This window comes from Myodes glareolus, chromosome 9 (assembly GCF_982192425.1).
Source record: "Myodes glareolus chromosome 9, mMyoGla1.1, whole genome shotgun sequence".
NCBI lineage: Eukaryota > Metazoa > Chordata > Mammalia > Rodentia > Cricetidae > Myodes > Myodes glareolus.
Genome location: NC_142034.1, coordinates 47,694,518 through 47,721,042, shown reverse-complemented (window position 1 = coordinate 47,721,042; position 26,525 = coordinate 47,694,518). Strand labels below are relative to the sequence as shown.

General features: G+C 47.9%; 1 protein-coding gene across 1 annotated transcript; it reads left to right on the top strand.

Moving 5' to 3' along the window:
* The first annotated feature begins 981 nt into the window (after window positions 1-981).
* On the top strand, window positions 982-24,874 carry Inpp5k (inositol polyphosphate-5-phosphatase K). The gene is made up of 12 exons (XM_085695327.2): window positions 982-1,263; window positions 3,149-3,256; window positions 3,544-3,652; window positions 7,319-7,435; window positions 7,767-7,942; window positions 8,473-8,584; window positions 9,759-9,868; window positions 21,792-21,978; window positions 22,756-22,893; window positions 23,128-23,211; window positions 23,340-23,444; window positions 23,629-24,874. Exons 1-12 carry the CDS (start codon window positions 1,211-1,213, stop codon window positions 23,686-23,688), a joined length of 1,359 nt encoding a protein of 452 aa, XP_085551453.1. The 5' UTR covers window positions 982-1,210; the 3' UTR covers window positions 23,689-24,874.
* The last annotated feature ends 1,651 nt before the right edge of the window (window positions 24,875-26,525 follow it).

Genomic DNA, 26,525 nt, shown 5'->3' with positions numbered 1-26,525 from the left:
AGTAAATAAAGTACAGGTGTTAAGACTTGGTAGCAGAAGTTGTCCCCTCTCCGTCGGTTTTGAGAAACCTTCTAAGACAGCTCAAGCTGTCTTCAAATTAAAGTAACATCCTGCCTCAGAGTCCTGGGATTAGATACACACCACTACTCCTAGTAGGAGAACGTACATTTATAGGGCAGGTGTGGCCCACCCACCGTGAGGTGCCATAAAAGCAGGATCTTTAACTTGGCTTTCCAGTGTGAAATTTCATCAAGTTTGGTAAAACTGCGCTTTCCTGGGGAATGTCAGAACCCTGAAAACAATCCTTCTGCTCTCAAAAAAACAAAAACCAACAACTAAGAACCAAAGACCTAAAGGAAATAAGTCGAAGTTAGTCTGGCAGAGTAAATAATCATGACCAGTCGAGTATACACCAAATAGGAGCCACGACTTGTTTTTCACTCACTGGTGGCTAATTTTCCGAGCCCAGGAACCCCAAAACATGCTTTGTGTTCAGCAAAACTAGGTTCGACCTGGGCGTGGTGCTGCACTCACGTAACCTGGGCTCTGAGGTGGGAGGATCGGCTTGATCTGCAGAACAAGCTCCAGGACTAACAGCGAGACTCTCGGGGAAATAACACCAAGCGACGACCAGCGAAGTCACTTAAAAGAAAGCAAATGCTCTGTGAGCCCTAGGAGGCTGCCAACGAACGGGGTGAGGGAGGCTGAGCGTTCGCACCCTGCGCACTCCCCGAGTCTGAGGGTGGGCAGACAACAGAGAGGACAGAAGGCCAAGGGACCGTCTCGAGGCAGCCGAGGCCGCGCGCCATAGCAACTTCCGTCCGCAACGCCCCCAACGCCCTCGCGCAAGGCAGGCTGGGAGTGCGGGCCCGGCGGCAGCGCCGCGGGCCCTCTCGCACGTCGGTGCGGGCCGTGTGGCGTCGGAGGTGGGTGACACATAGAACACGCCTCTCTTCGTCTCCCAGCCCATCTCCGCTCCGCCTCTGAGCGTCACACTCTGCCGGAGAGTCCCGCCTCTGTCCCCCACCGCACCCCACAGTCCTGGGTGCTCACGATCCGCCTCCTACGGAAGCCGAAGCGCACAGTCAGAATCCGGAAGAAAAACAACCCGGAGGAAACAGTGCCGCTGATACCGGCGACCTAGGGCTGCTCCGGCCCGCACTGACTGGAGCGCGGAGACACGCGCCTACGGGATCACCGCTTGGGAATAATGTCGGCTGAGTCCCCACGGAGGCCGAACGCTCCGAAAGGCTGTGTACTGAGGTGAGCAGGCAGTTGTAGGCCGGTTGGTTTCTGGCGGTTCGCTGTCTTCGATCCAGTCAGGTTTGTGGGGCAGAGTACCGAACCACAGTGGGATCAAGAGGACAGGACTACAAGGCTGCCCTAGTTTGTACCCCCAGATTCTGCCAGACTAGTGTTGATGGGCTGTTAGACCTGATGCCCGCCCTAAACTTGGACTGCCGAATTGGTCACTGCAGATGCTTCCTAAGCAAGTGTCCAGTTGGTTTTTAGAGCACACAAACTAACTACTAAGTAGCTAAGACATTCGTCCCTTCGGCTGTAGAATAGAAGTTTTGTTCCTACTTCTCATCAGCAGTACATCATGGGGTCTTCTCTTGATCTGGTTATGAGCTCTAGAAATCCGAAATCAGATTTAGATAAGATCCTTTAGAAGAGAAGCCTGGTCTCATGCTTGTCTTTAATCATGAGGAACACCGCTAATCATCCAAGTGAGTGTAAATCATAGTGCATGGATTTGCTGCTAATGATCAAAACTGAGAACAGGGATAAGAAATACCGAATTTTATTCTTGATCCACTTAGCTTAAGTGCCTGGGATTACAAGAAGCTTTTGAGTAAAAGGGTTACCCGCCTTAATCCTCTGTTGGACACCAGGGGGAGACCTTAAACAGACAAAGTAATAGTCCCTCAGCGGGCCTGAGAAGGTGGTTTTTGTATTTTGTTTATATTCACAGGGAGAGGCAGGAAGTTGCTTTAAGCTAGCCAAGAAACGTTTTTTACAAGTCATGCTTCTTAGAACATGTACCTCTAAGAACAGGGTTTGGTGGACAGGAGATGTTACAGAACGGCCTGCCCTTCCCTTCAGGATATTCAGTATTCCTGGAATTCACAGGCTTCATCTCTGTAGAATCTGAGCTCCTGCTTGCTCTGTCCTGGGAACAGTGTGGGCTTCTTGGAGCATTGCTATAGCAACATGCTCACTCAAGGGCTCTGCAAGTCTTCGCTTTCCTGAACTTCTGATAGGATATCATGGTTTTTAGAGTTGCTCATTATTTCTCCTGATGCTCTGGGACTTGTAGGGAGCTGAGATTGGAATGTTATTCCCCAGTTGATGAATTTCCCAATGGAGTAGACTGTTGAGATAGATAAACCTGTTCCTTAGAAACTTGTACTTAGGTTCCCTGAAGGCCTTGGTAGGATCTGCTGTGTTTCAGGGATCTATGAGACCGCAGTGAGAAAGGAAATGTGCTGCTTATTTTGTTCTTTTCTGAAATTCTGTTCTCGTAGCTCTGAGGCATGATTAGGTACAATCAACCACCAATGCCTTCTTGGTGCTCTTAGGAAGCTATAGGTTGAGGAGCAGGAGACAAAGTTGCCGGCTGAGCCACAGAAGATTGATGAGGTGTAGATAGCTGGAAAAGTTAATGCGTTAACAAATTTCGGACTATTCAACTCATCATTCGTTCCTTTTCCTGGCCAAAGCTCCTTTTGTGTTCCCCTTGGCAGCTCTGCGTCAGGTGCTGCTGGGGTACTGGCAGTTGTGAACCTGCATAGAGGAGCCAGTTCAAAGGAAGAGATTCCTGATTTAGGGATAAAAGGGAAGGTGAAGACTTTATAGTCCATTGTTTCTTTCCCCCTTTTCCTACCACAAGATGCAGAAACAAACTGGGCTGATTCCCCCCCCCCCACCCCACACACATACCGTGAGCTCCAGGCAAGCCTGCCTGATCTGCATAAGGAGTCGGAGGCCAGGGCTACATAGTGGGACTCTGTCTCAAAAACAACAAACTAGCAAACATGCAGACACATTTCCCATGATCACTGCCGTGGAAGTCATTAACAGCCTAGGTCCCTGCCCAATCCTTAGCCTCCATTCTCTATGACTTTCTTTAATATCTTTTCCACAGTATACATGTTCTGACATGGAATGTGGCCTCAGCATCCCCCACTGTGAACCTCTGTGACCTACTTCAACTGAACAACCAAGACCTGAATATGGACATATATATCATTGGGTAGGTATCTGAAGGGCTCCTTGTCTTCTGCCCCTGTGGAGGATACTGTAACCTGTCCTCCCTTCATTTTGGAGTCTGGAGGTGAGGCGCTTTCATTCTCTCTGGGCCTAGCCTTATGTTTCTTGTCCTGGGTTAGCAGTGGTCAACAACAACCACACAGCTAGGGAAGGGAGGAATCGTGGCCATCAGAACCCGGGTCTGAGCGTCTGATGAGGCTGTACCTGATGTCTGTGGGAGAAGCAGTATCCTCCAGGCCAGGGCATGAGCCTCTGATGTGGAATGGTCAGTTTGCAGGAAATGAATTCTGGACTCATAAGCCTTCTTTCTGACGCTGCTTTTGAAGACCCATGGAGCAATATCTTCATGGATGTGCTTTCCCCCCTGAATTTTGTCAAGGTGAGTTAAAGTTCATGAGCAATAGATGAATGTGTGTCCCCTTCTCTGACCCCCAGTCGTTTGTCTGGTGTGTTCCTTTTCCTCTTAGCTTTTCCTGCTCCTTCCCATTCATTAAAAGGTTGAAACCTCACTCTGCACTTGGCTGCTAGAACTTCTGTCTGCCTCTGCCCCAGTCTGAGCTGTGACTCCAGGGATAGTTTCACACCTAGATATCTATCACCCCGGGAGAGTTCCTAGTGGAGACGCAACAAGGCTTATTAATATCTCAGTGCCTACTCCTGTCCCAACCTCCAGTCTCTGCATGCTGCCCAACAGGAAATCTCTGCATATCGTACTTGCTACAGTTTGGTGTTAGACTGTGTAAATAAGCTCCTGGTGTGTGTTATTTTACAATCCTAACTCTTGAAATAGAAATACTTTACAGATAAACCCAAGGCTCAGAAATCACATGGGTTCTCTAGGATCTGAATCCAGATCTTTCAAACATTGGAACTTGTGATCTAAAGTGTTGTATTTTACTATTGTACTAGAGTATGCTAAATCTGGCAGGAAATCCCAAGGCTAACCTACTTATCACAGGCGACATGAATATCAAGTTGGGAGAGGGGAAGACAGGTGTAGTGGAAAGTACTTCTTAATCTGAGGGACCAGTTAAACCATAGCATAATGATGGGAAGGCTTTAGGTCACTGGTTTATTTCTGCCCTGCATCCACAATGAATGCACAAACACCCATCCAGAGTCCCCAGTTCCCAGCTGCTTGGAAACACTAGAATTCTCTCCGTTCCCTTTCTAGGATGAGTTTTATTCTTCAGTATAAATTCTATTACCTAGTTTGCTCAGGGATGATTGAGCAATAGCTGTGTGGACCTCTGAGGAGAAGAGATACAAGACTAGGTGATGCTAGCCCCAGAACCCCTTCCCCCTGTTCCCCCACCCCAGACAAACTGAGAGGACTTCCCTAGGAGATTTGGAGCTATTTCCTCATGGAGGGAAGAGCCTCCTCTCTCAGTGCTCATTTCTTCCCAAGACTTCATGAGTCCTTAAGCCTTGACTAATTGGCAAGGGGTTGGTAGGGTGGAATGGAGCCAAGGAAATTAGCTCAGCTTGTGGCAGAGGCACAACCCATTCTACTCTTGTGGCCTCCTAAAATGGAGAGCTAACCTGAGGTCTAAGACCCAAAGCCGATGCCTCTCCTTCCCTTGGCCTGCCTGGACTTGAAAACCCTGTATACAGCCAGTCCCTGGTAGGAATTTACCGGCTGTGTGTTGAGAACTCAGGGAGCCCTCTTTGCTGCCCTGCGTCTAGTTGCCTCCTGCCAGCTCCTTTAGCTCCTCCTACTTAGTTTCTTCCCACTGGAACTTTCCCTGGAAGGCTCTGGCTTTTCCTCACAACCCCACCCGTCCTCCCAGTCTTAGCTGGTCCTGCCCTCACTCCCTCCTATTTCCCCGGCTTCCTGCTGCTCTCTTATAAAGTGAACTAGACTTTGTGTTGAGGCCCAGTGGCCCAAACATGCTCTGTTAGTTAGGAGTAAATGCACATCTTCTCCTGAATCTTGGTTTCTGTTCTGACCCGGGATTTGGTTCCTCATAGTATAGTCCTGCTTAGACTTCTGTTGCTATAGATAGTTGTGAATGGGGAAAAATAGAAAACTTGGGATGTAGTCAGTGGGAAAGCGCATATGCTAGGCCAGAGATTCGTTTCTTGTTACAAAAAAAAAAAAAAATGAAGACTTAGGGTGGAGGGTAGGTTAGTGTATATGTTTGTAGCAGCCTCAGAGGATTCAGGCTCCCAGATCTCCTTTGTTCAGTACTGAATTTGGGGTTCCCCCTACTTTGATTCTACTGCTGTACTAGGGCTGCTCCTGGACTGTGGGATCAAGTTTCATAATTCCTGGAAGGCCCCAGTATAGTTCTCCACCCGGAGATTTCCTCCTTGGCCTTTGCACCTCATGCTCCGGAAACAGCTACTGGAGTGGTGGGTGTACACAGTCCAGGCCTGAGAGGCAGGGTCATTAGGGATGGCCTCTTCCCACCCCACGTCTACAGCCAGCAATCGTAGACATTTTGGCAATCCTGAAACAGTCTTCCTAGTTCCCCTGCCTCCCAGAATCTCAGCCATATATTAGCAAGCCAGGACCAGTGATTCCTGACAGCTGCGGGAAAGCTTGAACCTCTCCGTGGGTGTAGGTGCTTTCCCCAGCTCTGGAGCCTGGCCTCAGTACTCAGTTACATCCCTTCATGGACATTGAACCACGGACTCTGAAATTATTTATTTATTTACATTTCTGCAGCCGTGTCTCCTGTTTCCCAGACTAACCTTAAACTCTTGATCCTCCTGCCTCCATTTTCCGAGTGCTAGGATTACAGCATATACCATCATGCCTAACTTTCTATTTATGTGTAACACACACACACACACACACACACCATCACTTTCATGGTGATTTTTTGCTGGACTAGGACATGTATAGAAAAATATTCAGATGATTACCAAGCATGCATCAGGCACTGAAATTGGTCCTCAGTGTTGTGGGGGGAAAGGAAGAAAGGTGAATGACACAACAGTAAATGTGTCAATGGATTTTTGTATTTGAGTTGCCATCAGTCAACTCCGGATTCAAAACAGCACACTAAAAGCTTCTCTCTTGTTCTTGCTTACATTTAAGAATCCCCATGCTGCTGAGTGGTGATACCAGACGCCTTTAACCCCAGTGTTTGGGAGGCAGACGCAGGCAGATCTCTGAGTTTGAGGCCAACCTGGTCTACAGAGTTTTACGACAGCCAGGGCAACACAGAGAGACCCTGCATCAAAAATAGAGTCCCTAAGCACAAATGGGTATGGGGCCACATACCTGTAATCCCAGCACTCGAGGCCTTGCAGGATGATTGTCAGTTCTAGGTATACCTAGGATATGTATCAAGACCTTGTCTCAAAAAAGGCAGTGGGGTGAAGAGATAGCTCAATAGTTAGAGCACTTGTTGCAGTAGCCTCGAAAGCTGAGTTCAGATCCTAGCCCACATGAAAAGCAAGGCATGGTCATACGGACTCTAGCGCTATGAGGGGGTGGACAGAGGAGGATCACTGGACTTGCTGGTCACTAACCCAACTCCACATTCAGTCAGGGATTTTGTCCCAAAGGAATAAGGTGGAAATCAACAGAGCAGCAACCTGGTAACCTCTGCAGTGTTCACCTGAATATAGATGCAAGCACTCAATTATCACTGAGTCAACAAATAGTATCTTCACAGCATATATGACATTGTATTATTCCTGCTTCATCCACGAGAAGCTGGATGAAGCTGGAGGCTGAGGTGGGAAGTATACAGAGGATCTTAGGACAGCGTGTGTGAGATGAGCACCAGCTGCGCGCAGGCTGGACTGGAAGAGTCACCTTCCTAGTGGCAGGCTCCCTCAGAAGCCCCTTCATTCTCCTCCATCCCCAGGACCGTAAGCAGAAATCAAAGCTGTAGCTCCCATAATGCACTGTTGGGCAGCTGAGAGAAAAGAAAAGGAAAAAGTGAAATTCAGATTCAAACTGTGCTCCATAGACTCTTGGGCAGGGCTTTGAATGTGATTCCAGACTCTTCTAAAAGCCCTGGTCGGGCTTAGAAGGTATACAATTGACCTTTGCAGTTTAATGAATGACCTTTGCCCTCTGCTGCAGATCTCCCAAGTCCGCATGCAGGGGCTTCTCTTACTGGTTTTTGCCAAGTATCAGCATTTGCCCTACATCCAGATCATCTCTACAAGATCCACCCCTACTGGCCTCTACGGGTACTGGGTAAGGACTGAGCTCTCTTCTGAAATTTGAACTGGCAAGGACTGGATGCTTTGGAGCTAAGCAAAACAGGGGCAATGAACTGAGTCTGGGTATTCTAGGACCCTGCATACCTGCCCCCATGCCCCACCCCAAAGCCTTCCATCCCAGCAGGGCCTGGATATTCCAGAGATCCTAGATTGGGGTACTGGGCTTTGTGCATGGAAGAATTAGCTGGGAAGCTCAGTGTCTATGGCTGAGATCCTGGGGGAGGTAAGACTGGCTCCCCTCAGACCTAGGATGGGAAAAGAGGGGTGTGTATACAATCCAGAGTCTCTCCTCACCCTTCTTCCAGGGGAACAAAGGGGGAGTCAACATCTGCCTGAAGCTATATGGCTATTATGTCAGCATCGTCAACTGCCACCTGCCTCCCCATATGTCCAACAATGATCAGCGGCTGGAACACTTTGACCGAATCTTGGAGAGTCAGACTTTTGAGGGATATAATATCCCCAACATCCTGGACCATGAGTGAGCCTGAAGCTGCAAACTGTCACCCCTGCCCTCCCCCACGCCAGCTTGCTGCCAGTCAGTAGTGTTCCATCTCCCAGCCCCTGCCAACCCCTTTCCCGACGTCCCATCTGCTGTACCACCCAGTTTTGCCCACCTGATGTCTACCTTCCTCTGGCCTCTTTGTCTTTCCTAGAAACCCTGGATATTTGTAACCATCCTAGGTCAAGACCCTTGTGGTTCTTAAGTTTTCCACAGGAGTTGTTTCTCAGCTTGTCCAGATGGCCAGTTGGGGAACAGGGCTAGAGCCTGCTCTGTATTTGCCATATGCTTATCTGGACAAGTCCTTTAACTTAAATTATAGCATTGGCACCAAGGACTGTCCTGCTGGACCCATGCATGCCCTGCTTTCATCTGCTGTTGTCCTAGAGTCTAGCTTCTCACTTGTCCTCTCAGCTTTTTCTTCCCCAGCAGCCCTTGTGCTCAGCAGACCCGTGGCTCTTCACTGACCTCACCACAAACCTCAGGCTACCCTCCTTTTTTTCCTGAAGCCTCATTCTGTGGTTTGGAGACATGAACTTTCGCATTGAGGACTTTGGGTTGCTCTTTGTTCAGGAGTGTATATCAAAGCAGAACTACAGCGAGCTGTGGAAGAAGGACCAGGTATCAAGTGAGCAGAGGGTCTGGGGTGTGTGTGTGTGTGTGTGTGTGTGTGTGTGTGTGAAGTGAGCAGAGGGTCTGGGGTATGTGTGTGTGTGTGAAGTGAGCAGAGGGTCTGGTGTGTGTGTGTGTGTGTGTGTGTGTGTGTGTGTGTGTGTGTGTGAAATGAGCAGAGGGTCTGGGGTGTGTGTGTGTGTGTGTATGTGAAATGAGTGGAGGATCTGGGGTGTGTGTGTGTGTGTGTGTGTGTGTGTGTGAAGTGAGCAGAGGGTCTGGGGTGTGTGTGTGTGTGTGTGTGTGTGTGAAGTGAGCAGAGGGTCTGGGGTGTGTGTGTGTGTGAAGTGAGCAGAAGGTCTGGGGTGTGTGTGTGTGTGTGTGTGTGTGTGTGTGTGTGTGTGAAGTGAGCAGAGGATCTGGGGTATATGTGTGAATGAGAGAGAGAGAGCGCGCACAGGTCTGGGCTGTGTGTGTGTGATCTGAACCTGTCATGGAGGTCTGTGAAATGTTCAGAGACCAGCAGTGCTCCAGTTATCTGGAATCTGTTCTCCTTTCTCTCTGGGTGGGAAGAGTCCAGCAAAGTTTTGCACATGGAGGTGTGGAGCAGCCATACTGTCAGTACTGATCTTGACCTAGAGAAACCATTGACATTCTCAAGCATAGGGAGCCAGGCTGGACATTGGCAGCTCACACCTGTGACGAGACGTTAGACAAGGGGGTTGTTATGGTTTTGATTCCACCTTGGCTACAAGACTTCCAACCAAGTCTAAATTATAGTGTGAAATGCTAGCATCTCCCTAAAAACAAGGCATGGGAGGGGTTCCAGATTAGCATTGGCCAGTGCTGGTCTTATAACATGCATCAGCCTGCTTGTATTCCTGTTGCTTCTCCTGTCCCAAGCAAGGCTACCTCTGCAGAATAATATACCACCCCTTTGAGGGCCTTGGCTTTCCTATGTCCTCTGACACAAGTCTTCTAGTGACCTCCAGACAGTTAGAAATCAAGGTCTGCTCTCCATAGAGGAAGGATAGACAGAAAATGGCAAACATCTGTCTCCACTAGTCCTGTAAAGCCACATATTCAGAAGATTCTGGGGACTGCTGAAGCAGTGACAGTGAGAGGATGGTGCTGACCTATTGCATCAGGACTGAGAAGATGGGGACTGTGTCTTTATCCACAGCTCTACATTGCCAAGAGACATGACCCACTGCTCCGGGAGTTTCAGGAAGGTTCCCTGCTCTTCCCACCCACCTACAAGTTTGACAGGCACTCCAACAACTATGACACAAGGTGAGGAAGAATTGGTGCCCAGGAGGCCAGCCAGCCCTGGGAGCAGGGTGGAGGTCGGGGTGTGCCACAAAACAGAGGTATCAGGGAAGCAGGAATAGACCCAGCCATCAACTGGAGTGGAACCTCCTGCCCTTCCCTGAGGTGGCTGTGGGAGCTTCCCGGATTGGTTTGACAGTGGAAGAGAAGGCTACTGTTGGGTAGAAGGTTATTGAAGGGGAAGGTATAGACAAGAGCAGACACAGCCCTAACTTAGAAGGGAAGGCTTCAGAGCATTCAGGGAACCCTTGCCTCTACTCTGTAGGGCCTTCTAGTCCCCACACAGGGGGACAAAAGATTACCTAAGATACTTATTCACATTTAGTTTCCCTGTCCCAGATTCTGAGTAGGTCAGACACTATGTGAGAAGATGAAAAATAGTGGAAAATTAGATACGGTTTTTGCACAGTTGTAATACTTACACTTGTGAGGTACAGGCTAGGTCACCCTCACAAGTTTGAAGCCAACCAGGGCTACATGAAGCCCAGTCTTTAAAAAAAAAAAAAAAACACTTACCCAGAGCTGGAGAGCTGGCTCAGTGGTTAGGAGCACTGGCTTTTCTTCCAGAAGACCAAGATTCAATTCCCAGCACCCACAGGGTAGTCTCTAACTCCAGTTCTAGGGGATCTGACACCCCACACAGATATATGTGCAGGCAGAACACCAATGCACCTTGAATAAAAATAAATAAGCAGGAAGTGGTGGCACATGCCTTTAATCACAGCACTTGGAAGGTAGAGGCAGGTGGATCTCAGTGAGTCAAGGCTAGTTCAGGACAGCCAGGATGGTTACACAGAGAACCCTGTCTTGAAGAAACAAAACAAACAAACAAATGAAACAACAACAACAAAAACCACACATCCAAAGGAAAGAAAGGAAGGAAAAAGTGAAGTTGCCAGTAAACAACCCAGAGGAAGTATACTCAGCTGCTCCTCAGGCTGCTGTCCTCAGCCACAAGGTTCATGAAATGGGCATAAGCAGTATACACAACTCATGAGGTTTGGAGCTGGTCGAGACCTTGCATATGCCTAACTCAGGACCTGGTACTCACTGCGCATGGGTGGTATCTGTGATGATTATTTAGATTGGTCTCTTCTGGTGGGGTGGTAGTCTTTCTGAAAAACTTTCTAAGAAGCTAAGGAAGAGCCAGGTCACTTCCAAAACCTAAGGCTCAAATGGAGAGCAAGAGCAACTCTGGCAGCAGGTTCCTGACCAGGTTAGGACACAGATTATCAGAGAGGGAGACACCAGCAAAGTGGCCCAAACTCCTGGTAGTAAAAAGAGAAATAGGTGTCTCCACAGCAGGCCAGGGCAAAAGGTTCATGTATGCAAATTGTTTGACATGTGTGCAAATAGGCTTCATGTATGCAAATGATTTGACAGCCTAAATGTCCTTACCAAGGAAATGGGGGAAAGGGTGCACCATTTCAGGAATATGGAACAGGGAAGGGCTATGGCTAGGACAGTCTACACAATTAGAGGCAATGCACTCCAGAGACAGTGCAGCCTGTCAACAGCATAGGCTGGAAAGTAGGTAAGAGGACAAGATGTGGCTGGCTGATGTGATGGCAGCTGCAGGGAGACTGTGGTCTCTACAGCTATTCATTGAACTTGAGCCTCAAGAACTGACTGGGGCCTTGGAGGCCAGCACCTCAAGACCTCCGGGTGAACTTGACCTGTAACTCAGTGATAGAAGAGTTGACTAGCACCTGGAAGGCCTTGGGTTCTGTAGAAAGGAACGGCGGGCCACTTCCCACCGCCCACCCAGATAGTTTTACCCAAAATAATTACGGAAATGAATTAAATGAATATGGAAACTGTATTCATTTAAACACTGCCTGGCCCATTATCTGCAGCCTCTTATTGGCTAACTCTTACATATTGATCTAACCCATTTCTAATAATGTGTGTAGCACCACGAGTTTGTGGCTTACCGGGAAGATTCTAACCCACTTCCATCTCAGAGAGGAGAGCCATGGCGTCTGCCTCATTGCCTTCTTCCTAGCATTCTGTTCTGTCTACTCCACCCACCTATGTTCTGTCCTATCAGGCCAAGCAGTTTCTTTATTAATCAATGAGAGTAACTTATAGAAAGAAAACCCACCTACATCAGGGTTCAATCCTTAACAAGTAGGGTATAATTCCCCCGGTTCATAAGGGAGTGCCTACCAGTAAACTTGAAGTGTAGTTGAGTCTGGGCTGGAGCTGGCAAGATCTGAGAAGGTGGTTAGTACAGGCCCTCAGGTGGCTTAGCTAATGGGTGAGCTGGGCTCAGATCTGATTCTCTGGACTTGGTAGTGCTTTTTCACCTGTAGTACTTCATTTCAGTGTAGGGCTAGGTCTGTAGCTCTGGTGTAATGCTAGCTAGCATGTATAAAGCCCTGGATTGTCAGCAGAACACCCAGTTCATAGCCAGTCTTTCCAGCAGGAGCAAAAGGGGAGAATCAAGACAAATAAATACCACTAAGGAGGATGCAGATGCTTATTACTATATACTAGTTCATTGTGACCAATATGGAGCTCTTACCATGTCCCAGGCACTGTGCAAAAAGGCTTGCATTACTTCATTCTTCACATGTGCTCATTAGGCAGACAGGGCTGATACTGACTTTGTATCAAAAAGGAGGGCTGGTAAGATGGCTCAGTGTATAAAAATGCTTGCTATGCAATGACCTGAGTTCAGTCTCCAGAACCCACAAGTTGTCTTCTGACTTCCATGTATGCCATGGCAAGTATATATACTAATAATAAGTAAATTTATTTATTTTTATTATTAACATTCATTATTATTATTATTGTATTTCAAAACAGGATTTCTCTGTGTAACAGTCCTACATGTCCTGAAACTCACTTTGTAGACCAGGCTGTCCTTGAATTCAGTGATCCACCTGCCTCTTGTCTCCTGAGTGCTAGGATTTAAAGGCATGCACCACTGTCGTGGCCCGGTCCCGGACCACGTTGCACACCATTATATCGGGGTCCACTTCCCAGCTTGGGCCCTAAATTATCTCTCTGGACCATCATGGAGGCGTGGGGATAAAGACACAACTCACATGGCTTTATAGGGAGGGAGATTCTCAGTGATCCCTCATGAAATCCTGAGTTCACATCCTGAAAAATTTCTCTCGTTTATTCTCCAAACAGCCTTTATACCAAAATGTAAACTGAGGAGGAAATTCATTAGAATTCTGTTTCCTAGGTAACCAGGTAAATAGCTTTAGTCATATCTACACCTTTGACCACACCTTTTTATGTCCATTTTTTCACGTCTTTTTATCTTTTTGCTCTGTATGTTAGCTCTGATACGTAGGCTGAATTAGCATCTCTATTCAGGACATGTAGGAGCATAACATCATCCTGAACCTTTGTTCGGGTAGCAACAACCTGTCTGGAAGACTACATGACCACCTCAGGTACTAACTATGGCTTGAGAGCCTGGCTGCCTGCCATACCATATAAAAACATGGGCCTACACACCACCAACAAACACCAGGCTAATAATAAGTAAATTTAAATAAGGAGAATGGATTTCAGGTACTTCTAAGCCAGGTAGTAAGAAGCTTTGAGATTTAGGAAGAATCTGAACCCTAAACTGCCCGATGCAGAGCTATGAATTTTCGGTGGTGCTTAGAGCCCATAAAAAGATGTGTAGGCAGGAACAGTGGACATCATGATTGAAAAACTCCTGTTTAGGCCAGTGATAGCTGTTACTTCCTGTGGTGGACATTGCTGAACCCATCTGGAGAACAGTTGAGACATTGAAAGTGCTAGGGGACTCCACTGCCTCGGATTACACTAAACTTTGTATGTGCTGTGTAACCCCAGGACTCAGGAGATGGCTCAGTTGGTGAAGTTCCTGCTGTGTAAACATAAGGACACAAGTTTAGATTCTCAGCATCCATTTTAAAGTCTATACCTGTAAGCCCAGGGATGGGGTTGCAAGAAACAGCCAAAACCCTGGAACTCTTGATCAGCCAGACTACTATCAGACAAATGGTAACTGCCACATTCAATAAGAGATCCTGCCTCAAAAAAGAGGACAGAAGCCGGGCAGTGGTGGCACATGCCTTAAATCCAGCACTTGGGAGGCAGAGGCAGTCAGATCTCTGAGCTTGAAGCCAGCTTGGTCTACAAAGTAAGTTCCAGGACAACCAGGGCTACACAGAAAAACCTTGTCTCAAAAAACAAAAACAAAAAAACATGATGGAGAGCAATGAAAAGAGAGACCAATTTCTGACCTCTGCACACATCACACACACAAAAACCTAAATATACCACACACACATACAGGCACATCCATATACACAAATATATAATCCCAGCCACCTGAGAGACAGAAGCATAAGGATCATGTCTTCTGAGCTACATAATGGAATTTTCTCTCAAAAACCAAAGGGCAGGAGAGTTAGCCCACTGGTTGGACCTTTATGTGTTTGGTACCTAACACTGCCAAACAAAAGAAACCTGCAGTGAACCATTTCTGTCCTCGTGATACCCAGCGCAGAATCTGGATCTAATTTATGTTCATCCCAGGTAGAAAGACAGTACCTAGCTTATGTTTGAATCGGGAGCCTGAGAAGAATATTCAAACCAGTCTAGCAAAGGGACCCACCAATGACAGGGAGAGCCAAATAGTCATGATTAGCTTGGTTAGAAGTCAGTCAATACATTTCCAGAACTCGAAGTGCCAAAGGAAGCTGGCAGTCAGAGACAGGAAGGGTCAATTATACTTGTCAAGGAGAGGTGGGTTTGTTTGTTTTTGTAGTGATGGGGTAATCCTAGAGCCCCACTTATACTAGGCAAGTATCCTGCCTCTGAGCTATATGCACGTCAGTCCCCAGGAGAGTAGACTGAAGGAGGCAACAATATTGGCAGAGAGAAGAGAGACAGGCCCTCTAAGTCCATCCATAGCACTGGTGAGTGGCACCTTGGGAGCAAGACCCTGGCCTGGGTAGCTGTCCTAAGTGACTGTAAGTGACTTATGTGTCTGTCTAGCGTTACAAAGTGACTGTAAATGATTTGTGAACAGAGCATAGAATACGGCTTTCATCAGCTGAGCAGTGTCCCTGAGCCAAGATGTAATGAGAAACGAGGTCAGCTCCATTACAGGGGAGGGTGGAGGGGCTGAGAGCAGGGCGGGAAATCCTGTTAGAGTCAGGGATTGCACCGGGTCTTGTTACAGTAATCATGGATACAGATTGGCTATGGAGCAGAGGGTATTATGATCAAAGCTAGTCAAGACTGTGTCACAGACACATTACGTGCTCACATGCTCCAGGTTCCAGTGAAGCACTTAAAGCTGTCCATAGGGAGCTGAAGTGAAATACTCTCTCACACAGAAACTGAGCAGACTACTGGACCATAGCTACTCTGGGTCAGTAGACTGGTTCTGTGGTTGGTGTGTTGTGTTGTTTTGTTTTGTTTTTAGAATCTTTAGAGAATCTTGCAGAGTTTTGTCACTTTAGTTTTCTGAACGTGAAGGCATGTTCATTCATTTGAGAAAGTTATACTCAAACTATTCATCCAGAAAACCTTAGTGAGGTTAATCTACGCTGTAGGAACATTCTGGCTTCTCTGAAAGGAGTTAGCATGTTCACAGAGGTGAGGGACAGAATGGAGTACAATGAAGGCATACAGACTTTGTAGTCAGCAGGTCTGGGCAAGCATCCTGCTTCCACCACGACAGAGTAGCCTCTCTCAGCTTTAGAAAAATGTGACTTGTAGGACAGGACCCTGGGGCTGGAGAAATGGCTCAGAGGCTCACAACACTTGTTACACTTGCAGGACCCAGGTTCAGTTCCCAGCACCCACATGGTCTCTCAGCACTGTCTGCTACTCCAGTGTCACAGCATCTGTGAGGACTGCATGTACATGGTACATAAAAATACGCACAGGCAGCACTCATCCAATAAAAATGAATAAGTCTGTTTTAAGGACGAAAGACAGGATCGTTGGAGGGATTGAAGCAGTTGATAAGACAGAAGTCACAATGCCAGTATATCATGCATTAAATATCCATTTCAAATTATAAGAAATGTAGACTTGGGGTTGGAGAAATGGCTCAGCGGTTAAAAGCACTGACTGCTCTTCCAGAGGACCCGGGTTCAATTCCCAGCACCCACATGGCAGCTCACAACTGTCTGAAAATCCAGTTCCAGGGGACCTGACACTTTCACACCAATGCACATAAAATAAAAGATAAATAAATAGAAAAAGAAATGTAGACTTGAAGAATAGAGACAGTAAAATGTTTTATTGTCTTTTGTTTCTTGTCTTGTTTGTCAAACTAGCTCAGGGAACTGGGGGGTGTGGCTCAGTGATAGTTATCTTCTGCATGCCCTGGGTTCTGTGCTGGACGGGAAAAAAACAGTCTCATTGATTTGGTTTGGTTTGGTTGGTTGCTTTTTATTTTGAGATAGGGTCTCACTGTATAGCTCCTGCTGGCCTGGAATTTATGTAGAGCAAGCTAGCCTTGAATTTACAGAGATCCATCTACCTCTGTTGGTTTTTCTTTCTTTCTTTTTTTTTAATATTTATTTGTTTATTATGTATACAATATTCTGTCTGTGTGTATGCCTGAAGGCCAGAAGAGGGCACCAGATCTCATTACAGATGGTTGTGAGCCACCATGTGGTTGCTGGGAATTGAACTCAGGACTATTGGAAGAGCAGGCAGTGCTCTTAACCACTGAGTCATCTCTCCAGCTCCCTGCCCCCCCCCCCCCCGTTGGTTTTTCAAGACAGAGTTTCTCTGTAGCTTTGGAGCCTGTCCTGAAACTAGCTCTTGTAGAGCAGGCTGGCCTCGATCTCACAGAGTGAATGCTGGGATTAAAGGTGTGCGCCACCACCGCCCGGCTGACACTGCTTCTTAATCTTGCTTAGCTTACCTGACAGATGGTAAGCCTTGGTGGAAAAGATAAGAAAGGCTGCCTGAGTACTGAGGAGGAAGGAGGCAGACTTTGGTTCAGGATTGAGGATAACCACATGACAGAAGGTCTGGGTTTGTTGTTGAGTTTTTTGGTTTTTTTGTTTTGTTTTGTTTTGTTTTGTAATGGTTTGCTTTTATTTCTTCTGTGCATTCTTATTTTGCCTGCATGTATGTCTGTGTGAGAGTGTTGGATCCCCTAGAACTGGAGTTACAGAGAGTTGTGAGCTACTATATGGGTGCTAGGAATTGAACCTGGGTCCTCTGGAAGAACACGCAGTGTTCTTAACTGTTAAGCCATCTCTCTAGCCCCAGGTCTGAATTCTTAACCATCTCAGAGAGTTGGGGAGAAGCTGTCCTTTGAAGGAGAAGTGCATTTGTGTGACTCTTATTAAGTTGTAAGCCTTGCTGGGCACCTCATGTTCATGATGACCAAGGAGAGATTGGATCAGTGGTTTTCCAGTGATCCCAACACTGGAGCGGGGGGGGGGGGGGGCGGCGGGCGGCGCAAAGGCAAGTGGATAGTTTGTGAGTTTGAGGATATCCTGGTCCACAGTGAGTCTCAGGCTGTGCAGGGGTCCATAGCAGGACCCTGATTCCAAACAAACAACAGAAAGCCAGAGGAGTGAGTCCGGAAACAGCCTTAGGAGCTGACGGGCAGAAGGTGGTTTAGCCAGAGTTTCCACTTTTGGACTACTTGATGTCTCAGCTTCTTTGAAGTAAGTGCTGTTATCGTCCCATCTTAAAGTTCAAGAAACTGAGCTGTAGAGAGGTGGCATCACTCGCCTGAGGGCATAGCGCCCAGTCAGCAGAGCAGAAGCTTCCTCCAGAGGGCTTCTGATTCCAGAGTCAGAGTCAGTTCACCGTGGTATCATCCTCCCTTGTTGAAAGATGTGCTGCTGCGTATTGGATGTAGTCAGAAAAAAAAGTACTGAAGGAAGCAGGAGGCAAACTATTTCTTTTCTCTCTCTCTCTCTCTCTCTCTCTCTCTCTCTCTCTCTCTCTCTGTTTTTTGTTTGTTTGTTTGTTTTTTGGTTTTTTGAGACAGGGTTTCTCTGTAACTTTGGAGTCTGTTGTCCTGGAGCTTGCTCTGTAGAACAGGCTGGCCTTGAACTCACAGACATCTGCCTGCCTCTGCCTTCTGAATGCTGGGATTAAAAGCCTGTGCCACCTCACTGGGCCATAGAGACTGACCTTGAACTCCTAATCCTCCTGCCCACATCCCAACTGTTCTGATTACAGACCTGAGCCACCAGACCCATCTTGTTTGTGTTTTTGAGATCTCATCTCATGTAGCCCAGGCTGTTATGAATTCAGAGACAAATCATTCTGCCTTCCCTTGCCTCTTGAATGTGGATATGTGCTGCCATGCCTATCTCTGGATGGACATTTTTGAGGAGAAAGGTTGAGTTTGTGGTTTTATAGTTAGGAGACTGATGAACATTTAGGACCAGAGTCTGAAACTGAAGTTTGATTGCTGAAGCTATCCAAAAGATACAAGAAGCCAAGCCTGAACGCTAGAGGCATATGCTAGCTGATATTCTACCAGAGAATCAAAGTCACAGGGTAGAATATTGTGGAAGTACTAGTGTTAAATGCTTTGGAAGCAGGGTTAGGACGTTAGGGACAGCTTTATGACGGTGTATTTCACCTCTCCCTGGTGAAGGGTGTTCTAGCCAGCAGAGACTTGAGAACTGCGACAAGAGAATAAGTCTGTACAACAGGTGGGAAGTCAGCCTTCTGAATCCCTTGGAACCCTACTCAAGGACTTGTATTAGAGGCAGTGAAACCCTCTAAAGATTTTAAGTAGGAGAATTGTCAGATGAGGTTTTACTACTGTGGGGAAAGAGGATCCTCTGCTGGAGAGGAACTCAGAAGTAACTCTCCTCCCTCCCAGGCCCTCCACCCTCACAGGACCCTGACCGCCCTCCTGTCCCAGTTTGTTGGATGAGTAGTGAATGACCAAACTCAGAAGCTGCTAGTGGAGCTGAATGGGGTCAGAGGCTCACCTGACTAGTGACTTCTGTCACTAGAGGAAGAAAGCCTTTTTTTTGTTTGTTTGTTTGGTTGGTTGGTTTTGGTTTTTCGAGACAGAGTTTCTCTGTAGCTTTGAAGCCTGTATTGGAACTAGCTCTTGTAGCCCAGGCTGGTCTCAAACTCACAGAGATCTGCCTGTCTCTGTCTCCCGAGTGCTGGGATTAAATTGTTTGTTTTTCAAGACAGAGTTTCTCTCTGTAGTCGTGGCTGTCCTAGAACTCACTCTGTAGACTACACTGAGCTCCAACTCAGAGATCTGCCTGCCTCTGCCTCCCGAGTGCTGGGATTAAAAGTGTGTACAACTTGTCCCACCCATGGCTAGGAAGTGTGTGTTTTTTTTTTAAATTTGGGGTTTGTTTATCTGTTATTGCTTACATTTTTTTGCTTGGGTTTTTGTATGGGGGGTGCACTTGCCCACTGCCCATGCATGAGTCTGTGGAGGCCAGCATCAATGTCTTCATCACTCTATACTTTTTTAAAATTTTGACTTATTAATTTTTATTTTATATGTAGGTTTTTATTTGTTTTTGTTTTTTGAGATAGGGTTTCTCTGTGTAACAGTCTGACTGTCCTGGAACTTGCTTTATAGACCCAACTTGCATTGTAGACCAGACTGACCTCAAACTCACAGAGATCCATCTGCCTCATCTCCCCCTCCCCCCAAGTGCTGGGATTAAAGATGTGTGTCACCACCGCCCAGCTTTATGTGTGTTTTGCCTGCACTACATGCATGCCTGGTATCCACATACATCAAAAGAGGGCATTAGATCCCCTGGAATTGGAGTTATAGATAATTGTAAACAACCACATAGGTGCTGGGTATTGAATCCAGGTCCTCTGAAATAACAGCCTGTGGTAACCACTGCTCCATTGCTCCCCTCCATCTTTCAGATAGGCACTCAGTCTTAGTCAAACTGGCTTGGAAGTTTATGTAGCCCCAGACTGACCTCAAGTGATCCTCCTGCCTTAGCCAGTTGAGTGCCGGGATTATAGGCATGAGCCACCATGCCTGATTCTTTGAGTTGACTTTCTGGGGAGAAAAAGAGAGAATGAACATGAATGTGTGTAGGTCAGATGTCTGTGTCTGCTGTCTTCTTCAGTTGATTTTTACATTTTTTAAAAATAATTTAGTCAGGTGGTATTGGCGCATGCCTTTAATTCCAGCACTTGGGAGGAGGCAGAGGCAGGCGGATCTCTGTGAGTTCAAGGCCAGCCTGGTCTACAAGAGCTAGTTCCAGGACAGGCTCCAAAGCTACAGAGAAACCCTGTCTCAAAAGAACCTCCCCCAAAAAAGGTTTTTTAAACATTTTTTTAGTGTTTGAACTTTTTATATTTTTAGTGTATGTTGGGGATGCACTTGCAGTTTCAAACAGCACAGCTCCAGAGAATTGGTTCTCACTTTTTTTTTTTTTTTTGAGACAGGGTTTCTTTGTGTATAGTCCTGGTTGTCCTATAGAACTTGCTCTATAGACCAGACTGGCCTTGAATTTACAGAGCTCTACCTGTCTCTGCCTCCCAAGTGCTGGGATTAAAGGCATGAGCCACCACTGCCCAGCATGGTTCCCACTTTTACCTTCTACCCTGTGGGTTCTGAGGATCACACTCAGGCTGTCGGCTTTGTGACAAATAGTTTTACTTCCTGGTATTTTTTTTTCTTCTCTTTTCTTTTTCACATGAGACTCTTTTTATAGCCCTGGCTGTCCTAGAACTCACTATATAGGCCAGGCTGGCCTTGAACTCACAGAAATTCACTTGCCTTGGTCTCCTCAGTGCTAGGATTAAAAGTGTGCATGACCACAGTTGATGACAGTTGACTCCCACCTCGGGTTTTGGAATGGTCGCTTACTGAGCTGGAGCTCACCTGTTCAGTTATACTGGCCGGCTCCTGCGCTCCAGCTTCCTTAGCACTGGCTTTCCACATGCATGCATACTTACATGGTTTTGAATTTTACAAGGATTTGAATTCAGACCCTCATGCTTATATGTCAAGCACTCTCTGATGGCTTTTGAGAGCAAAGAATCACAGTGGGAGCTTGGCATGTAGTTCAGTTGGTAGAGTGCTTGTCTAGCATATACAGAAGCCCTGAGCTGGATCGCCAGTACCACATAAACTGGGCATGGTAGCACACACCTGAACTCCCAGCACTGATGAAGGCAGGAGGATGAGAAGTTCAAACTCATCCTAACCTTTATGGAGTTTAAGGCCAGCTTGGACTCAGGAGACCCTGTCTAAGCACAGCGAGTTCTACAGAGAGCCTATTTCATGCAGAAGCTCATTCTAGATCTAGAAGTGACTCAGCTCACCTTGTCATCTTAGCAGCTCCATGAGATAACAACTCTTCTCATCTCCATTTTGCAGAGGAGGAAGCTGGAACCTAAGAGGGTTAGCTTGGTGGTTCAGAACATGTGCTCTGTGGTCATGCTGCTTGCTTGGCCTTGAGTCCTGGATGCACCACTTAGTAACTCTGGGAAAGTTACTCCCATTCTCAGACTCAATCTCACTACTGTAAAGGGTGAGTGGTAACCAGACTAACCACAGGCCTGTGGTAAGCATTCCCCAGTCATGGCCGAGTCTCTACAACTTCAAAATCCAGCCTAGGTTTTTTTCTGCTTCTTTCTTTCTTTCTTTCTTTCTTTCTTTCTTTCTTTCTTTCTTTCTTTCTTTCTTTCTTTCTTTCTTTCTTTTTTAGGAGTGCCTTGAATGGAATGTTCCTAAATCAGAGTTTAATTCACAAAATGTGGGCTTAGGCAGAGGGTCTGTGGTTGATTCCTGCTGCTTCTACTGGATCCTGTCACCTGCCACTGTGCTTCTCCCAATTGTGGCCTGGAAGTCTTGGGCTGCTGGTAGACTTTTAAGCAGGCCCTTGGAAGCGCATTTCTGCTGTCATATCAACCCCTTTCTTTCCGTTCTTTTTTCTACCCTAAGTGAGAAAAAACGCAAGCCTGCGTGGACTGACCGCATCCTGTGGAGGCTGAAGCGGCAGCCACAGGCCAGCCCCTTGGCCTCCAGCCTGCCAACCTCCTACTTCTCACTGACGCTAAAGAGCTACATTAGCCACATGTCGTACAGCATCAGTGACCATAAGCCTGTCACTGGAACCTTCGAATTGGAGGTGAGGTTCTGGGCTTCCCAAAACATAGCAGAGGGAGAACTGTGCTGGGCCAGCCCACTGGCCCTCTAGGGCCGAGCTGTAATGTCAGGTAATCTGCAGGAGACACCTGTAGGAAGACGTGATTGCCTTTCCTCTCAGGTCAGGTAGCCAGTGTTTCTGAGGAGCTGTTGACGGCTCTTTCTGTCAGACTCGTGTCTAGGTCCTTTGTGAGCAGGCTCCTGTTTCCTCTTGGTACTCTCCCTGGAGGTTAATGAGGTCCATCATGCTTATTACCTACTATGTGAGGTAGAACTCCCTTTTATTTGTCCTCATTGTGTCTAGATCAAGTTGCAGAGGGAGCTCTCCATCCTTTACCGTGGCCACATTTAACTGCCTGCTCCCCAGCATCAGCACTAGCCCAGCTTCAGCACTGGCCCTTCCCCATTTGTCCAGCTCCTCTCAGTACAGCATTTCTCCACAGAGCGAAAACCTTGGGAAAAGAGCAGCTTTGAGACTTATTTTCTTAAGGCAGTTCCTGCTTCCCCACTCACACTCAGCCTCAGCTCTGGGCTCTGGGCTGTCTACCTGGTTCTAGACCCCATTCCTGTGGCAGGGCAAGCTCTCCCTCTGACAGGCCACTTTGACCCTTTCTCTTTCCTGTTGGTCAGCTAGGGTCAGCTAGAGTAGCAAAGTTCTGTGCCCACTGCTCTGGGTGTCTGTTGCCCCCACCACACTGAAGGACATCATAAGGAAGAGATACCTTAAGGATTTCAGTCTACCTCCCGCCCCTGTGTTTAGCTGAACCCCCTGATGTCTGTCCCACTGGTCACCATGATGCCTGAATACCTGTGGACCATGGAGAACGACATGTTGATCAGCTACACCTCTACCTCAGAGTTCCTCAGCAGCCCCTGGGACTGGATCGGACTGTACAAGGTGATGTGGCAAGCTTGGCAGGGAGTTCATCATCCTCTGGTTTGTTCATCATTTGGGCTCACAGGAATTGGGCAGAGACCACTGTTCACCCCAGAGATCCTTACCAACTTAGGGCCTGTCCGGGAAGGGAAAAGAGTGCACCGGCCAGCCCCAGTAGGAAGACCACCTTCTCAGTAGGATTTCTCTAGCTCTTATACCCTGCTCAGCCACTGACTGTCTCATTTCCACTCACAGGTACGGATGCGCCACATTAACGACTATGTGTCCTATGTCTGGGTTGGTGACAACCAAGTCTCCGGTAGCAACAACCTAAACCAGGTACATCTCCATCCTGCAAACTTTACTAAATATTCTTGTCTTCCGGAGGGAAGAAAGTGTTGGGTAGTTTACTACTACACTGGGGAGGGCCCAGGGCCCTACAGCTGACACTGTTCCTGTTGCTCCAGGTATACATCAACATCAGTGATGTTCCTGCAACTGAGGATCAGTTTCTTCTCTGTTATTATAGCAACAATCTGCACTCTGTAGTAGGGATAAGTCAGCCTTTCAAGGTAAGGGGTGTTGGCGGGAGAAGGGGAGGGTTCCTTTGAAGGACTTGAGCCCCTTGTTAGTGCTCTGAGGCCACAGACCTGGGAAGTACCCTGTGCCTGTGGAGCTGTATCTATTGGGTGGTGGGCATTAGGAACGTGGGTAAGACCTCTGCTTACCTCTCTGTCATCTGTTTCACCCCTGCAGATCCCGCTTCGCTACTTTTTGAGGGATGACGCACTGTATGAGCCTGAGCCACAGATCTGAGTCCAGATGGGAGTGAATGAATCCAGGGCGGAGGCTAGGGCTGGAAGCCAGCTCTGCCTCAGCACTGCCAGGAGTGCTGGGTCTGGCCCAGCCCCTGAGGAGGCAGCTGAGTATCCTCTAGTTCTCTACCTTCTGGGGGAGCTCAGCCAGACTCCTCTGCTCTCTCCAGGCTGGATGAACTGGCCATTTAATATAGGTTCTTGTTACTGAGATGTGATTGAAACAAAGTAGTGTGTCAATGGTGAAGACTTGGGGACAGTCCACTGTATGCGGAAAGGCCACTAGCTTGCATACCACCTCTTTACTCTCCCTTTCCCCGACACAGAAACATGCTCTCTCACACCCAAGTAGCTGTGCCAGGCACATGCCCCATTTGGCACAGGCCTGCATTCCTATCACGCCATCCTGGGCTTTGGGCCTGGGATGGGGTGGGCGAGGGGGAGTGTTCGCATTTGTCCAGGCCCCATAAATTAGGTGGCACTGGGTTCCAAAAGTCTTGGCATCTCATAGTTGTCCCCATGGGGATGAATGGAGGCTGAGATCCCTGTCTGCAGCTGAGGCACTGACTACGTAGATGGTATATCTACCTCTACCCTGTAATGCGGAGTCTGAGCAGGAAGTTCTTGGGCCTAAGCACAGCAGATTGTATAGATCCGGGTTATCTTCTGCAGGGAGTGAGGCCCCATGTCCCCACCCTGGCCTTTACAAAGGGTTGGCAGGTGTTGGTGGTCCTTTAGATCAAGCTCGTCTGCTGCCACTCCTATCCTGAGTCATTGACAAAACACTACTCCTCTCTCTGGGCCCTACTGGGACCTAGATGGGAAGCAGCAGAGAAGCTGGGCTCAAGACATTTTGAAGGACTAGCAGGAAGAGGCCTCAGCATTTTGCAGGTGCCATGTGGATATAGCCTGTCCCTGTTCCTGCTGATTGCCGACTGCCAATAGTGATTCAGTACCCTTTCTCCCAAGAGAAGACACCTCAGGAGTCTTGCCCTGTAATTCACACATCTGTCTTATGATTTGAGCCTGAGAGTCATTCCAGTTACTCTACGTTCTGTATTCTATTCTGGGAGCCACCATGTGTTAAGAATTACTCCCCCCCCCCCAGGCTTCTAGTGAGCCACGGCTGTCTGTTCTGTGTGAGTTGTTACATTGAGGGATAATTATAAATGTGGCTTATACACTTGTATGTGACTCCTTTGATTGGGGAGAGGACCAGAGTATAGGAATGGGCCTAGAGACTGGACCTGCACCAGTGATCCATCCTACATTACCTCACCCACAAGAGTCTGAGTTGTCTAGAAAATAGAAATGATATACTATTGACAAGTCAGTGAGAGAACCATTGCTAAAACTCCCCGGACTCCTCAAAGACACTACCAGCATCGCTATTCTGATTCATGGAGCCTTGGGGCTGGCTCTGGGGCCTAGGAGTCCCAATACTTCTCCACAGACTCACCTCTACCCTTCCTACACTAGAAACCCTGCCCTGGTGTCCCGGTGCAGGGTCCCTCCTGAACTGAGAAGGCTGAGTTCAGCTGTGATTGAGAGGCGGAAAAAGGAAGGGGATTGCTCCCTCTCAGGCCCCAGGCAGGATATGGCTGTTCTGGGCCCACCCCTGACCCTGTGGGTGGAAACAGGAAACATGTGAGACTTGGTGTGTGCTGGGTCTCTGTGCCTGGCTCCGAGACTGATAAGAGCAATTGTGTGGCCACTGGGATGAGTCTGCCCTGGATAGATGTCCTTCCCAGAGGAAGGAAGCTTTATAGGGCTTTCCTGGGCGGGGGGAAGCTGAGGGAGAAAAGGGAAGGTGCCCGGTCATCAGTGTCAGCACAGTCCCAGGGGTCCTCTGCCCCTCCCATGCCAGTCTCTCCTTGTGGAAAAGTCTGTTTCCCCCTGACTTCCCCATTCTCATTTCCTATAAGGAATGGCTGGAGACCCAGAGCTCAGTCCCAGGCCAGGAAAATGTCAGCTATGATTTAGCAACAATGAAGACAGAAAAACAGGAACACTGTGTGTGTGTTTGTGTGTGTGGGGGTGCGGTTGAAAATAAACAGTGGGAGCATACACCCAAGGGACCCGGGAACCTACCTTGAGGCTCCAGTGATCGGTAGGGCAGAGGCCTCTTGCTGTTCCTAACAACTGCCCAGCATGGCCAGTGCTGGCCTCTAAAACAAGGTGTAGTCAAGTGGTGGCACACACCTTAAATCCCAGCACTGGGGAGGCAGAGGCAGGTGGAGCTCTGATTTCAAGGCCAGTCTGGTCTACAGAATGAGTTCCAGGACAGCCTGAACAACACAGAGAAACTGTCTGGAGAACAAAAAGGTATAGTCAAATGGTCAGCAGATGCCTGTCCTTCCAACACTCAGATGAAGCAGGAGTTCAAGACTAGCCTAGACGACATTCGAACTTTAAAAAAAGAAAAAAAAAAAGTGGGGTAAGACTCATTACCTTCACAAGCAACCAAGTTGCAGGGACTTCAAGAGGGGCAATGCCACGTAAAGGATCCTCTTGGCTTGTGGAAAGATGTGCGTGCCCTCTGCTTAGAGGACTGATTAGTTGGCGTTCTAGCTGTTCTGAGAGAGGGCAGCCTGAGAGGCCCTGCCAAGGAGCTGTTGGGAAGGGAGTGGGGGTTTTCTCCTAACCTTTGACCTGGAACCCAGGGTCTCATGGGTGGATGCATCAGCTTCTTTGGTTACCTGAGACAACAGGCATTTCCTCCATCCTTCAGCCCCTCCTCTTCCTGCCCCAACCCTCTGGCCAAGAGACCTCCCAATCAGACCTGGACTGCTCCAGCTGTGTCCTGAGAAGCTGGACCAGTCACATCCCCTGGGGCTG

Bases quoted from the DNA above. Each gene is read 5' to 3' on its own strand.
- Inpp5k (XM_085695327.2), top strand. From the start codon at position 1,211: ATGTCGGCTGAGTCCCCACGGAGGCCGAACGCTCCGAAAGGCTGTGTA. The intron at 8,585-9,758 runs GTATCAAGTGAG...CTTTATCCACAG, and splicing joins AGCTGTGGAAGAAGGACCAG to CTCTACATTGCCAAGAGACA. The intron at 23,445-23,628 runs GTAAGGGGTGTT...TCACCCCTGCAG, and splicing joins GGATAAGTCAGCCTTTCAAG to ATCCCGCTTCGCTACTTTTT.